The sequence below is a fragment of the Hesperophylax consimilis genome, chromosome 20, assembly GCF_061612785.1.
Source record: "Hesperophylax consimilis isolate HC1 chromosome 20, BYU_Hcon_1.0, whole genome shotgun sequence".
Classification (NCBI taxonomy): Eukaryota; Metazoa; Arthropoda; class Insecta; order Trichoptera; family Limnephilidae; genus Hesperophylax; species Hesperophylax consimilis.
The window spans coordinates 18,799,838-18,814,473 of NC_142855.1; the positions used below are offsets into that span (position 1 = coordinate 18,799,838).

The 14,636-nt window shown below is 38.3% G+C and overlaps 1 protein-coding gene across 1 annotated transcript in view; it reads right to left on the reverse strand.

The window, feature by feature from the left end:
• Brr2 (U5 small nuclear ribonucleoprotein l(3)72Ab) overlaps positions 1–6,570 on the reverse strand; it is a 90,345-nt gene extending 83,775 nt beyond the window's left edge. The window contains exons 1-2 of the mRNA XM_089644046.1: positions 6,369–6,570; positions 1,329–1,492 (exon numbers count right to left, since the gene is read on the reverse strand). Coding sequence (XP_089500172.1) covers positions 1,329–1,492; positions 6,369–6,413 — 209 coding nt within the window. The 5' untranslated portion in view covers positions 6,414–6,570. The remainder of the gene's footprint in view (positions 1–1,328; positions 1,493–6,368) is intronic.
• Between the last annotated feature and the right edge of the window lie 8,066 nt (positions 6,571–14,636).

Below are 14,636 nucleotides of genomic sequence, written 5' to 3' on the forward strand. Positions count from 1 at the left end.
TGCAAATACAGTATCTAGATTTTAAAAAACTTGGAACAATTCTGTATGATTAAGATTTCTCATTTTAAAAACGTTTCTACACTGTGAAGCACACAAAATACCAGGAGTTTTATTTTTTTAGGTTGTACTATGTTTATTGTAGATAAGAATAAAAAAAAATTACAAAAAGTTTGAAAAAAGTTTAAAATGGATTTTATTTATTGAAGCAAGTAAAATGCCATGAATTTTATTTTTGTATGTGATTCTATGCTATTTGTAGATATGAATAAAAAAAAAATTACTTCATTAACACTGTACCTTCCCGAGATATTGCTTTTTTGTAAAGTACCTTTTCCGTCCCAAAAATTACTTAAAAAATTACTTTTGGTAATTTTTTAAAGTCAAGTAGATAAATGTAAAGGGTTTATTTATTTTTTTTCTGCAATCAGCATAGTTTTCTTGATAATATTGAAAATTTTCATTGCATTTGCACTATAAATGACAAAGATACCATTTTTTTTCATTGAAGGTACAAGCTCTTCCGGAGTGCTCGGAATATGTAAAAACGCTTATTTTGCCCAAACTTCAACTGCCCATAAAAAAAAAACGAGTTGAGGTAGGAAGGTAAAATTTGGTATATTTTCTTATCTATATGGAAGGATTAAAAATTTAAAGTTTCATCAAAATCTGAGATGGTGGGTGACAAATCCAAAATTTTCTGGATGATTTGGTGCGGATTGACCCTGTTAGGAGTTCTACCTAGCCGAACCCTCTGATATGAAAATATCTGGAGTCGGTGAATTATTTTCCCATTTGATCTCTGGTGAGTTGACGTGTTGTTCTTGTATTGTTTTGTATTTATTTTGCTTGTATAATGCACTTGCATAATGTTGATTGACTAGATGATCATTTGTGGAAAATTGTGTGGAAGGGTTTATATTTCCTATGGGGAAGATTTAACCGGGACAACAAAATCGGAAGCATAAAAAAAAAATAAAATAAAATAAAATAAATAAAGAGTCCCAATTGCTCCCAACTGAGACTATGGCATCCCCAATTTGGGTATTTTGTGAGACTGAAGGTAGTGGGGAGGGGTAGGAGATGGGGAGGAGGAAGGTGGGGAAGAACCTAGCTACTCAGAACTGGTCACCAAACGCGGCCAAACATTTTAATTCTGGATGGTGGTTTTACACCAGGGCAATACTGAGAGTGCCTTCCATTCTGGAATGTGCCGCAAAACTATTCTCATGAATTACACGATAACTACTATAATTCACAGTGCTTGAGCAAGTGCGTATCAGTTGCAGTCATTAAATTTGATGTCCAGTAAGGTATGATGCAGAACTCACTTGACTTTGCGCTCGGCGGCGCGATCCGGCTTTGTGCGCTGGTGGCGGTCGCCCATTCGCGTGCCTGTCAGCTTGCCCACTAGCGACATGACCTCGCCGGTGGCCTCATCGCGCCCCCTCCGCTCAATGAAGCGCACGTCCGCTTGCAGCACCAAGTTAGAGTTCTGAAAATTACAACAAATCCGTGTTTATTAAAAGTCAACTCGAGTACAATAGGGTATGTTATTAAATACTTTATTTAAAATAAAATAAATTATTTAATTTGTTCTAACTTGCCCCTTCATCATGTAAATAATATATTTTATGTTGAGACACCCATTATAAAATAATAAAATAAATATTGGACAATTTTTATAGCGCAGCTTTTGTGAGATATCACCTCAGGGGCGCTTTACAGTTGATGCAGGTATTACAGAAAATATAAATATTACCAAAATAAAGTGAAGTTAAGTAAAGTAAAATGAAGAACAGGAACAGGTGACATGAAGATAGAAGATGGAGACTCTGCTGCAAGAATCCTAGGTGGTGAAGGAACTGGACCAGCTGCTGCAGCGAGAGAGACTACCGTGCCCACCAACAGTGCCAGCACGAGGTTCGTCATCCGTTCAGGTATGTGTCTGCTGCTAATATAGCGCTGACATGTGTCTGCTGCTAATAAAGAGCGCTGACACAATATCCTCACATAGATAACAGACCTTGGCAGCACCGCTGTGACGTTCGACGAAGATAGAAGATGGAGACTCTGCTGCAAGAATCCTAGGTGGTGAAGGAACTGTACCAGCTGCTGCAGCGAGAGAGACTACCGCATCCATAGCATTAAAGATATTTTCGTGAATCAAAGTGATAAATGGTGTTTTTAGCGATAATAAAAAAGATTTTTTAGTCGCTATAATCTTGTATTGACAGATCGTAGAACGAACATGACTCTACTGTAGAAACATGTGCCATGTTGAGTTTCAATCAATAATAAAAAGTACGTAAATTTTAAAGAATTCCTATCGATTACATTAATTATATCAGTTTGATGAATCAATTGCATCTAATAACACTGTCTGACAGGAGAATTATTACAGACCTGGTTGTGTTACACAGAGTACCACTATTAAACTCCATGTGCCAACTAGGAATGCAAGACAAATTATAACATTCTTCTGCAATACATACACGACCAATTATCAGACACACTCACTGACCAATAGGATGCATGATCTGGGCAACAAGTATGGGGGTCCTATTGATTTATTTATTGACTCCATTTATAAAGAGACAAAGTGTTGGCATAATCTATACCAACACTTTGTCGAATCCTACAAATTAGAGTTGCGTTGGTAAATTAGTTTTAATGTTTCGTCTTATATGTAATGTTGTTGTAATTTCTTTTTTACTTTATGTTACTCTTAGTTTTTTTTATTATTATTTCTTGATATATTTTCTCATTATACTTGTAATCACAATTTTACAATTATGTATTTTGAAACCTACTTTACAATGGATTACATCTATTTACTGTCAGTATCTCCTGTATAATACAGATATTCTCCTATGTACACAATGCAGAGAATGGACGGTTATCTCGAGAGTATTTCCTCCTGGGGTAAAAATAATCTCGTCGAATTTAATGTTTCAAAGACCCAATCCTGTCTGATTACGTCTAAAAGGGATCCAAATGATAATCTAGTCTCCTTCAACGGAAGCAATCTTCCGAACAGGCCTTCCATTGATATGCTTGGTGTAACTATAAGTGACCAGCTCAGGTACGGGGGCTCCATCGAAGCCAGAGTAAAGTTGGCCTCTCAGAAGCTGGGCGTACTGTACAGGGCCCGCAGATACTTTAATAGTACACAACTGCTCACCCTGTACAAATCGCAAGTGCGCCCTACTGTCGAATTTGGCAGCCATCTCTGGTCCGGAGCCCCTAAATACCTGAAAAAAACCCTTGACTCTGTGCAAAAACGGGCGGTCCGTTTGATAGATTCCCCAATCTTAACAAACGGACTGCAATCTTTAGAGCACAGGCGTCAGGTAGGTATGCTGTCCTTGTTCTATAGGTATTACAATGGAAGATGCTCTGAGGAACTAGCGTCATTGATCCCTTCGGCACCGGTGCGTAGTCGGGATACACGCCAAACGCGCGCCCAACATTTGTACACGGTTGACATTAAATTTGTCACATGAGAACGGGTCGCTTCTACGATTCGTTCTTAAGTTCAACAGCTCGGCTGTGGAACGAACTGCCGGCCTCTGTGTTTCCTCCCTCCTACAACATGGGACTCTTCAAGACCCATGTTCACTCCTTCCTCTCCACAAAAAGCCCCTCCACACAGCATCCCCAAAGATGACATAGGCCCTGAGGGAAATTATTTTCTTCAGGGCCTCCTGTGTGGAGTAAATATACAAAATAAAAAAAAAAACACTGCATCATGTATCACTTTTATGTAAAAGCCTTTTTAAGCGTGAATATAAATAAATAATACAATAAACATGTTTCAAGTGATTTTGCTAATTTAATTGTTTTTCCCCTCTTGCCGACTCCAATTCCTTGACGTTATCCTATTTAGCTATAAACGCTATGAAAACGCAAAATAAAAGCTATTTTTTCAATAATTAATGGTAAATTTCATAAAAATTAAAGCAATGAATGGGTGTCTCTAATTATAAGACATTTCTTTTCCTTTCTCAGTAATTGCTTTGGTATAAATTAGCAACATTAAATAAACGGACGTAGTTTCCGATTCCGGGACACGATTTGGGCAAATGAGGTAAAGACAAGTAAAATCTAAAATTATTTTTCATTTATTTTTTTATAAAACCTACAAACTTAAGAGAAATTACGAAATATAAGTTGATTTAATGGCTTTAAACGGCAGTTTAAAGATTTTTAATGATCGTCGGCGAATTCAAAACCAAACGTACAAAAATCTCCAGTTAATCATTAATATCTTGGCGCTCCAGTGGATAAATGTCGCCAAGTGCCTTTCCATCTCTCTAGAACATACTTCCTAAATACACAAACTCATCCACCTGCTCCAAGTATTCCTCATTCACAACTATATTGCACACTGCTTTCGTACTCTCTCTTTCAAACACCATTACTTTAGACTTACTTACATTCATCATTAACTCATTCTTCATGCAAACTTCGTTCATCCTAGACACGAGAGACTGTAGATCATCTATACTATTAGCAATCAGCACCGCATCATCAGTATACAACAGGCAACATACTTTCAAATTATTCAAATTCGCGCCCAATCCCACCTCTTTCACACATACATGATAGAATGCATGATATTTTAGCAGTCGAGAGATCATTCATTATAAAGTTTTTCTTTAATCTAGTATTAAATACCTTTCGTTAACAAGGAAGTACCGAATCTCTAATTGTCTACTATCAAGGAAAGTATGGGATCTCTGATTGTCTACTATCAAGGGATATCACTAATATATCAATTCTGGAAGAGCTGGACATCCACAATAGATTGTCAACTGTCGCTCCAAGTCCCAAACACACTTCGGGAAGACAGGCTCCTCCGTATAACTCTAGCTTATCTGGAGCTAGAGAACTGAAACTTGAGTGGAAATCAGCCGATTTGAAAAAATGCCCATCTCGTGCACGACCCAGCCTGGGTTCTCACTGTCACGTAAATTCTGGCCCACCATCAATAGGATAAGGTGCTCCCATAACGCAAAGGTGGAGATTTGACTCCTCGTGTCGTGGTCTTGTTCTACGGAATAGTATATTTATAAAAAAGGCATACAGAAAAATCAGTAATTGTATCTGTCCATCTCCTAAGGATAACCCACAGCAACGCCAGCTACACGTCAATTAGTAATTTAATATAATATTGTGATGCTGTAATAACGGACAGTAGTTTGTTACGGGCACAATCCGACAACTTGCCTACAATAGAGGCTAAAAAGAATAACAGTCATTTTCTAAGCGCTGAATAAGGCAAGAAAAACATAATTTATAATATATTCTCGCATTATACAGGGTGTATCGGCACGTACCCGACAAACTTTAACCAGCTATTCCTTAGCATATTTGGAGTAAAAAATCTTATGTGCACTTTGCTGTCCGGTAACGTTTTTTTTTTAATAAAAAATTTATTATTCTTATTTTCACCACATGTCACCACTGTTTTATCCTTTGTCAAAGTTTGAAAACCCATCTGGCAAATATTTTATTCAAATTCCGTTGAATAATGCACGTGTGTACCTATATTGGCGCACACTTACAATCACAACGAAATGGCACGGCACCATTCGTCTCATTTTTACTATTATTATTTAGTGTGTGCGAAAGAGCAAAGACGCTTTTTGACATACTTGCTTATAATGCCAATGACAGTGATGTAGTGTGGAAATTTTAAATTTTATTGTTTTTAATTGAAAAAAAAATGCTACCGGACAGCAAAGTGCCCATAACATTTTTTACTCCAAATGTGCTAAGGAATAGCTGGTTAAAGTTTGTCGGGTTAGTGCCGATACACCCTGTATATTTCAATACTTTTTCCAAAATCTGAATTAAGTGAAAGACTAGCGTTGTGTTCACAAATTGTTATTAATTCAGGTAATTATTTACCTGAATTCAATGTTATAATAATAACCCATAACGTATGTCTTAAGTTAAAATTGTATTGAATTATCGCAATTTTTTTCATAAAATTTTAACATGAAAAATATCGTTTAATTCCACATTATACTCGCAGGCGATCATTATTATTTAGGGGTAAAACATTTATATTAGTATTCTAGAGTTAAACAAATTAAATTAAGACTTTTCAATATTCTTTGGTGGGTAAAAAAATACGTTCGAAATTCGACAACAAACTGTCAAAATGATCTAAAAAACGTAAAAGAATTCAATGAAAAGTGTGAGAAAAGAGACATTTTAATCTAATTGAAGTATATTTCAAGTCATTTCGATTTATTACATTGTAAAAACATCAATTTAGCATAAATATTCACAAAAACAAATACATAACCTAAAATAACTTCGGACGAAAACATTGAGATTAATAGGGAAAGATGGCTCACCGCTTTGTATTCATATTGAAGCTGCCTTGCCGCAGCGTCCGCCATGGTTAATTAATTATATTTTTTCGTTTTATTCACTATTTACGTATTTTGGCACGACGTATTATTAACGTCGAAAAGGCGCTCTCAAATCCATAGACTATTTGAGTTTTGACAAGCAAACATTACCATTACAGAAAAAAGTATAATAGAAAAAATAAATTGTACCAAACTTGAAATAATTATTTAAGGTAAGAACTGGTAACTTTTTTTGATTGATTCGTTTCTTTCCCATGATTCGTTGTTTACCTTATATAATTGGTTCTTCTCGCGTTTCGGCTCGCAAGTGTATACGTAGCATAAGATCCTGCGCATTAAGTAAAGTAAGGTAACAGTCTGCAGACTTTTCTGCACAGAGTCAGAGCACTCGATTTATGTCGACTCCTTACCAACCTATCGAACGACGCTCTTGCAAATAGCTTGAACAGTAGAAACCACTTGTAATGAATTAGTTATAACAGGCAATAAATAATTACATTATTTATCCAAATTATATAATATAATAAAAGAATTGAATGTTATGTTATATTATTGTATATTATATCATGAACATACAAAATAAATTTAACATCAATACAGCGGCGAGTAGCAGGCGTCCCCGGTGCGGGCCAAAACTGTTGGTAAATTTTGCCAAAATTCGCGGCCTGCACACAAATTTAAACTCTGTTCATCACCATCTTTTGTCCCAACGTCCTAACCTTCTTTTCCTATCCGAAACTCAGATAGCCGAGCCGGCAGACTCCTCCTATCTGGACTGCCCGGGCTTTACCCTTGCAAGCAAGTTCCGACTCAAAGGAGGAGTCTGCCTCTATAGTCGAGCTGACATCAACTGTATACGACTATTGAGTCTGGAAAACTCCAGATTCGACGTAATGTGGGTGCGCGCCAATCTTGCCAGTACGGCAAGATTCTACGCATGTTTATACCGCTCACCGAACCATAGCGAATCATACACTTCCGAACTCTTCAAACATTTGAGCGATACTATTGATGATCTCTTGCCCCGCTACCCTTCGGCCGAGTTTATTGTTCTGGGGGTCTTCAATGTTCATAACGAACCATGGTTGAAGTTCTCAGGCCCAACGGACTCGGCTGGCCGACAGGCGGAATCCTTTGCCATTTGCTACGGATTAGAGCAACTGGTTCAGGAGCCTACAAGGGTTCCTGATGTCCAGACTCACCGCTCCAATCTGTTAGACCAATTCTTAACTACTGTGCCACACGGTTATAAGATTGACGTCACAGCGCCTCTGGGATCATCCGACCACTGCCTAGTGACGACATCAATCCCCGTTAACTTCAGACCAACCAATGAGAGGCTGAGGAGAAAAGTGTGGCACTATAGGTCAGCAGATTGGTTCGGTATGCGGGCCCATTTCAACGCTTTTCCGTGGTCAGCTGTTTGTTTTCGGACTTCGGACCCTTCAAGATATGCCCAGGAGATTGGTGAAGTCATCAAATCGGCGATGGATGGCTTCATACAATCGACTACTAAAGAAACTGGTGTGGGCTCAAAGCCGTGGTTCAGTCGACAATGCTCCGAAGCAGTTCGACGAAAAAACGCGGCTTACCGAGCCTACAACACATCTCGAACGCCCGAAAGCAGATCAGCATACAACAAATCGGCAAAGGAATGCAAGAGAATCATTAATAGGTCAAAATTCGAACACGACCTGCAGATCAGCAAAAAGCTGACTGCCTGCCCGCATGGCAGCAGAGCATTCTGGTCGCTTGCGGGCTCAATAGGTCGGAATTTTTGCAAACCCAGTTTGCCACCTCTTACCAGACCTGACGGCTCACTAGCAAACACCGCCACCGAAAAGGCTAACCTATTAGGGAAAATGTTTGCGGAAAACTCGACCCTCGACGACGGGGGTGCTGTTCCGCCGTCGGTTCCTCACTGCGGCTTCTATATGAAAAAGCTGAGGATCCGGCATCGGGATGTACTCCACGTCATACGGGGGCTCGATGTTAACAAAGCTAGTGGACCTGATAGAATACCTGCCCTGGTATTGCAGAGGTGTGCTGCGGAAATAGTTCCAGTTTTGACAAAGCTCTTCAAAATGTCCCTGAAGTGTGGCACTGTGCCCTCTGGTTGGAAAAAAGCGGTCATTCACCCTATTCCCAAGAAAGGTGACCGCTCCAACCCGGCCAACTACCGCCCCATTGCGATCACATCAGTTCTGTCCAAAGTGATGGAACGTGTGATCAACGACAAACTGCTCACATACCTCGAGAAGAACAAAATTATCAACGACCGTCAATACGGATTCCAGCGGTACCGCTCGTTCGGTGATCTTCTCGCGTATGTGACGCATGTTTGGGGGCGGTGCCTGGAACGTCGCGGTGAGACCCAAACGGTCGCACTAGACATATCCAAGGCCTTTGACCGGGTCTGGCACCGGGGACTTGTCAACAAATTGCCTTCTTACGGACTTCCCGCATCCCTGTGTACGTGGATTGCTGACTTTTTAAGGGATAGGTCGATTCAGGCGGTTGCTGACGGTTTCACCTCTTCCTCGCACTCTATAAATGCTGGCGTCCCACAGGGACCGGTTCTGTCTCCGACTTTGTTTTTGTTGCACATCAATGACCTTTTGACATGTGCACCGATTCATTGTTACGCGGATGACAGTACAGTTCATGATAGCTTTTTGTTTGACAAGCCCCCAAAGGGCACACAAACTCCAACGGCTCGGAGGGCTTTGAAGCAGAGAATGGACGGTTATCAAGAGAGTATTTCCTCCTGGGGTAAAAATAATCTCGTTGAATTTAACGTTTCAAAGACCCAATCATGTCTGATTACGTCTAAAAGGGATCCAAATGATAATCTAGTATCCTTCAACGGAAGCAATCTTCCGAACAGGCCTTCCATTGATATGCTTGGTGTAACTATAAGTGACCAGATCAGGTACGGGGGCTCCATCGAAGCCAGAGTAAAGTTGGCCTCTCAGAAGCTGGGCGTACTGTACAGGGCGGCCGGCATAGTCCAGTGGTAACGCATTGGACTGCCATTCCGAAGGTCGCGGGTTCGAACCCGGCGTGCGCAACTAATTTTATTTGATTAATTTGTGTTATTTCACAATTAATTAATTAAAATAATATATAGTATATTTGCGGCACGTTCCAGAGTGGAAGATACTACCAGTATCGCCCTGGTGTAAGACCACCATTCAGAATTGAAACGTTGCTCCAAATGGCTTTAGCCGTGTTTAGTGACTAGATCTGAATAGCCAGGTACTTCCCCACCGTCCTCTTTCCCTTCCCCACTTACCTTCAGCCTCACAACATCCCCCAATTGGGGATGCCATAGTCTCACTGGCTCCAGACGGGAGCAGTTGGGACTCTTGTGAGGTATTCACTATAAAAAATAAAAATAAAAAAGATACTTTAATAGTACACAACTGCTGACCCTGTACAAATCGCAAGTGCGCCCTACTGTCGAATTTGGCAGCCATCTCTGGTCCGGAGCCCCTAAATACCTGAAAAAAACCCTTGACTCTGTGCAAAAACGGGCGGTCCGTTTGATAGATTCCCCAATCTTAACAAACGGACTGCAATCTTTAGAGCACAGGCGTCAGGTAGGTATGCTGTCCTTGTTCTATCGGTATTACAATGGAAGATGCTCTGAGGAACTAGCGTCATTGATCCCTTCGGCACCGGTGCGTAGTCGGGATACACGCCAAACGCGCGCCCAACATTTGTACACGGTTGACATTTGTCACATAAGAACGGGTCGCTTCTACGATTCGTTCTCAAGTTCAACAGCTCGGCTGTGGAACGAACTGCCGGCCTCTGTGTTTCCTCCCTCCTACAACATGGGACTCTTCAAGACCCATGTTCACTCCTTCCTCTCCACAAAAAGACCCTCCACACAGCATCCCCAAAGATGACATATGCCCTGAGGGAAATTATTTTCTTCAGGGCCTCCTGTGTGGAGTTAATATAAAAAAAAAATAATAATAAAAAATTTAAAAAAAACAGGCAATAAATAATTTCATTAGATATCCAAATTATATAAAATAATAAAAGAATTGAATGTTATGATATATTATTGTAACTAATTTTTACGGATCCGTCACTGGTAACCTTCCCAGAAAGATAACAGAAGTCAAAAACCGCATAAAAGAAAATTACCTAACCTCACTTAGTTGAAATTCGATGCCCTATTTAATAATTTCTATTATTTTACAAACAGTTTACATAATAAGTATCAGTCTTATAAAAATATTAATAACCAGTATCTGCATGGATTAGTACTAGTGTTTTGTGAACACTAGTACGTACTAGGAGAATCTGTGCTGGGGTGTTCGCGTGCTTTAGTCAAAGTGATATTGCTGTTGTAAGTAAAAAACACAGCATCCATCCTTGAGATTATTTTTCATAAAAACGGCGGTATAAAAATACAAATCATCCGAATATTATTGATTACAGTGATCAGTAGTACACGCTAAAGCTCTGGCAAAATGAAAAATATCAGAGCCACGGCAAAACTGTTAATAACTCTTCAAAATGACAATTCAATACACCTTTAAAAGCTGATATAAATTCATTACATATGTAACCTATTTAACCTAGTTTTAGTTTCATAACCTTTCACAAATTTATAATACTTTTTATAGGTGTGTTGAATTGTCATTTTGATGAGTTTTCCGGTAACCTAAAAATATATAGGCTTTTCAGTCTGGAGGTTGTGTAACATCAATTGTATTTTTTGATGAAATATAATATCAAGTATATTGAAGAATTGTCCAAAATTTAATTTAAGAAGAAGCTGTAAGCCAAAAATGTGTATATTCTAGGTATACCTTATATTGTAGGTAATAGGCATTAAAATCGCTTGACAAACGGAGTCTAGAAACGTTCGATTTCAAGCACAAAACTGGTTTTTATTTATTTTGTAAATAATTTTATAAGAAAGCAAAAAAGTTAATCAAGTGAAACTGTTACAGATAATCTTAGCTATAATACTGTTTTTTTTTTAGTTGTTACTTTTACGCGTTCATACATTTCTACTGAAAAAATATTTTTTTTAGTAGTTTACATGTATATTTTTTATTTATTAATTTATTTTTTATTTGTATTCTACTCAAGCAAAACGATAGGAAAACCTTTAATTTATCTAAAGCATATTTTTTGGTATTCATAATGTACACCAATTCGTTATAAAGATTAATCAAAATAGTGATTTGGGATTAAGCTTCGCCTTAACAGTATTTTCCGTGGTGGAATTATGATGAACAGATGGTCAACTATTCTGATTCAACTATGACATATAAAAGTTGAGCTTTAATGAAAATACTAAAAGCATTCGGTAAATTTTGGATAGGGCCTGACACGCTTATTACGAATAATTTTTAGAAGAAAACTTTATATTCGCCTTACTATAAAAGAAAACTTTTTGCATTTCGGGCGGCGGAAAATTATACATTTTGATTTTCAATTGCGTAAAACCAAAATTCACTTCGCGAATCGATGTGGCGACAACGCGCCGCCATTAGGAACGCACTGTTATGTTGGTATCATTGATGCATTAACAAGAGATAAATACGACCGTTGCTATCTTCGTGGGATACCGAGGTTTGTGTAACATGGTTTGTGATACAAAAGAAAGTGCCCCTTAATAACGCCTGCTCGCGTCAAGGCAAGAAAAACATCCCAGTTTTCAAGTAGTTTACCGGCTACGCTAGGTTTGTGTAACATGGTTTGTGATACAAATCCATTTGTATTCCACGAAGTTAGCCATAGTCGTATCTACGCAATGTATCAGGGATACCAACATAACAGTGACGTACCTAATGGCAGCTGATTGCCGCCGCATCGATGCAATTGAAAATTTAAATTCATAATTTTCCGCCGCCCGAAATGCAAAAAGTTTTCTTTTATAGTAATTAAGGCGAATATAAAGTTTTTTTCTAAAAAATATTCGTAATAAGCGTGTCAGGCAGGCCCTATCCAAAAATTACCAAGCATTCTTATTAAAATAATCTCTTTTCGTTTGCTCCATTTTGCCCTTTTGTGCTAAAAATAATTCACTAAACTTACAAGTTGCAGCTGATTTGACAGAAATACGAAAATTGATATGGTTGTAATCGTATTATGTAGACGTATAAACAATGTTCGGACATGTGCACCGAATGCCAAGCACACGTGTACCAAAGAAGGTTCTAACAGGACACCCGGGAGGCAAACGAAAGGCGGGCAGACCTAGGCTGAGATGGGAGGACGATGTCAGGAAAGATGCCAGAGGACTACTCCATGTTGCAGATTGGAAGACGACGCGTCGACGGCCGAGGACAGAGGGCGGTGGAGGCTCATGTTAAAGGAGGCCAAGGCTCGAAATGGGCTGTAGCGCCATTGAAGAAGAAGAAGAATAAACAATGTTATTTTCGTACCTTTCTCTTCAATCAAAAATTACCTACCTAGACGTCTACTGGGTTTGACAAGCGCCGGCCGTTTGGCTCGACGACTTTTGACTAAAGTTGATGAAAAGATAATAAAACAAAACAAAAATATAACATTCAGTAGTTCTAACATCGCTTGACAATATTTACTAAATTAATTTGTATTCAAAATTCATAGTTGATGTGAATATTGTTTTGTAGTTTAACCCAATGTAGATAATCTCTGATCTGAATAAATACATACCTAAATAGAGCAATAAAAATAAATTAAATCAATGATGGCTTTGTTTGGAACATTTGCTAACACGATAAAGAATTTGTTTTTTGTTTTCAAACAACATTATATACAGAAAATTATTAGGTTAAAAACAACACATGAACCCGGAACCTGTGGCGTAGCTATTGCATTCACATGGGGGCTGGGAGGAGAGGGGGGACCCTGAGATGGGGTTGTAAAATTAATTAGAAAGTTTTTTAGGACTTTTTACTTATTATTTACCTTGTACCGAGATTGCATGCAGTTTGCAATACTTTCGCAGAAATTGCAGATTGATGTGTTCAACTGCACGGAATATAGTTACAAAAAGGCTGTAATAAACGTACTTAAATAATAATAATAACTAAGGTGAGCATAATACTATTCTTCCTCATGGGTTATATATGATTTTAAATGTTAATTTTTACAATATTACCTATTCTATAAATCCTGAAAACAAAAATAAAACATTTGTTACAACTCCTCTGTTTATAAAATTCCCGGTCCTATCGCCGGGATCCCGAGATTCAAAAATGTTAGCACAGTAATAACAGTTCTGAAACAAATCCCGGGATTGGAAGACCTAGAAGCCGCCTACTCGTATCGTTGAGTTATTTGTAACCCGGGAATAGTTGTTGTCTTTCTTTTTTTTAGTGATTTTAGGACGGGTTGTTTAGGAAAATTTGAACAACTCTTAAATTATCAAGTTTTGTGAAAGAATTTTTCAAGTTCTGTCAAGCAACTAGCCTATAATGATATGATAACAGAACTTGAATAGGAATTTCACAGAAGCCGGAAAATAACGTTGAAATTTGATGAATTGTTCTGAAATTCTGCGAAACTACAAATCCTTGTGTTTGTTGTGTTGCTCCAGTTAATTTGGTGAAATCCCTGTGTTTTTCACAGCTGTCAAAATAAAACATCGAATAGATACTATGTTATAATCAATACATTTGTATTCCGCGTGCAAATAACATAAAACGTTAAAAGATAGTAAGTTTCAAGAACACCATAGGGGCCGTCATCATTATCTAGTTAATTCACGGAGTGCATTTTTAATTTTTAACATCATCAAAAACACTGAAGATGTCTTCGGATAGAAGTGTGCCAAGACAAATTCCGTATTACATGTTGGGGTGACACACTACACTGTAATCTTCCTCAGAAGAGGGGGTCAGATCAATTTTGGGACTGCCGCAGAAAATCATTTCTTTGTGTGGGATCCATTTAGTTATGTGGGATCTGTCACTTTGATAGATGACAGCCGCGTAATGGGTCGCATAATTTTCAAATCGTCGCTACGCTCACACTTATAACACATCATCTTTTTAGATGTGACAGGTCAATGACAATACGGAGTTATATAAATCTCTTTGAACTTATAGCGTAATCTGTCACCCCCTTAAATAAACCACTCACGTGTCAATGTCAAGTCAAATGACGTTGACTTGCGAAAATTACAGACAAAACTCGAACCCAAACCGGTTCTGTTATTTTCGCAGACAGAGAGACAAAGATCACACTGGTCATGATAAAACACAACATGACATGAGTAACTTTACCACATAT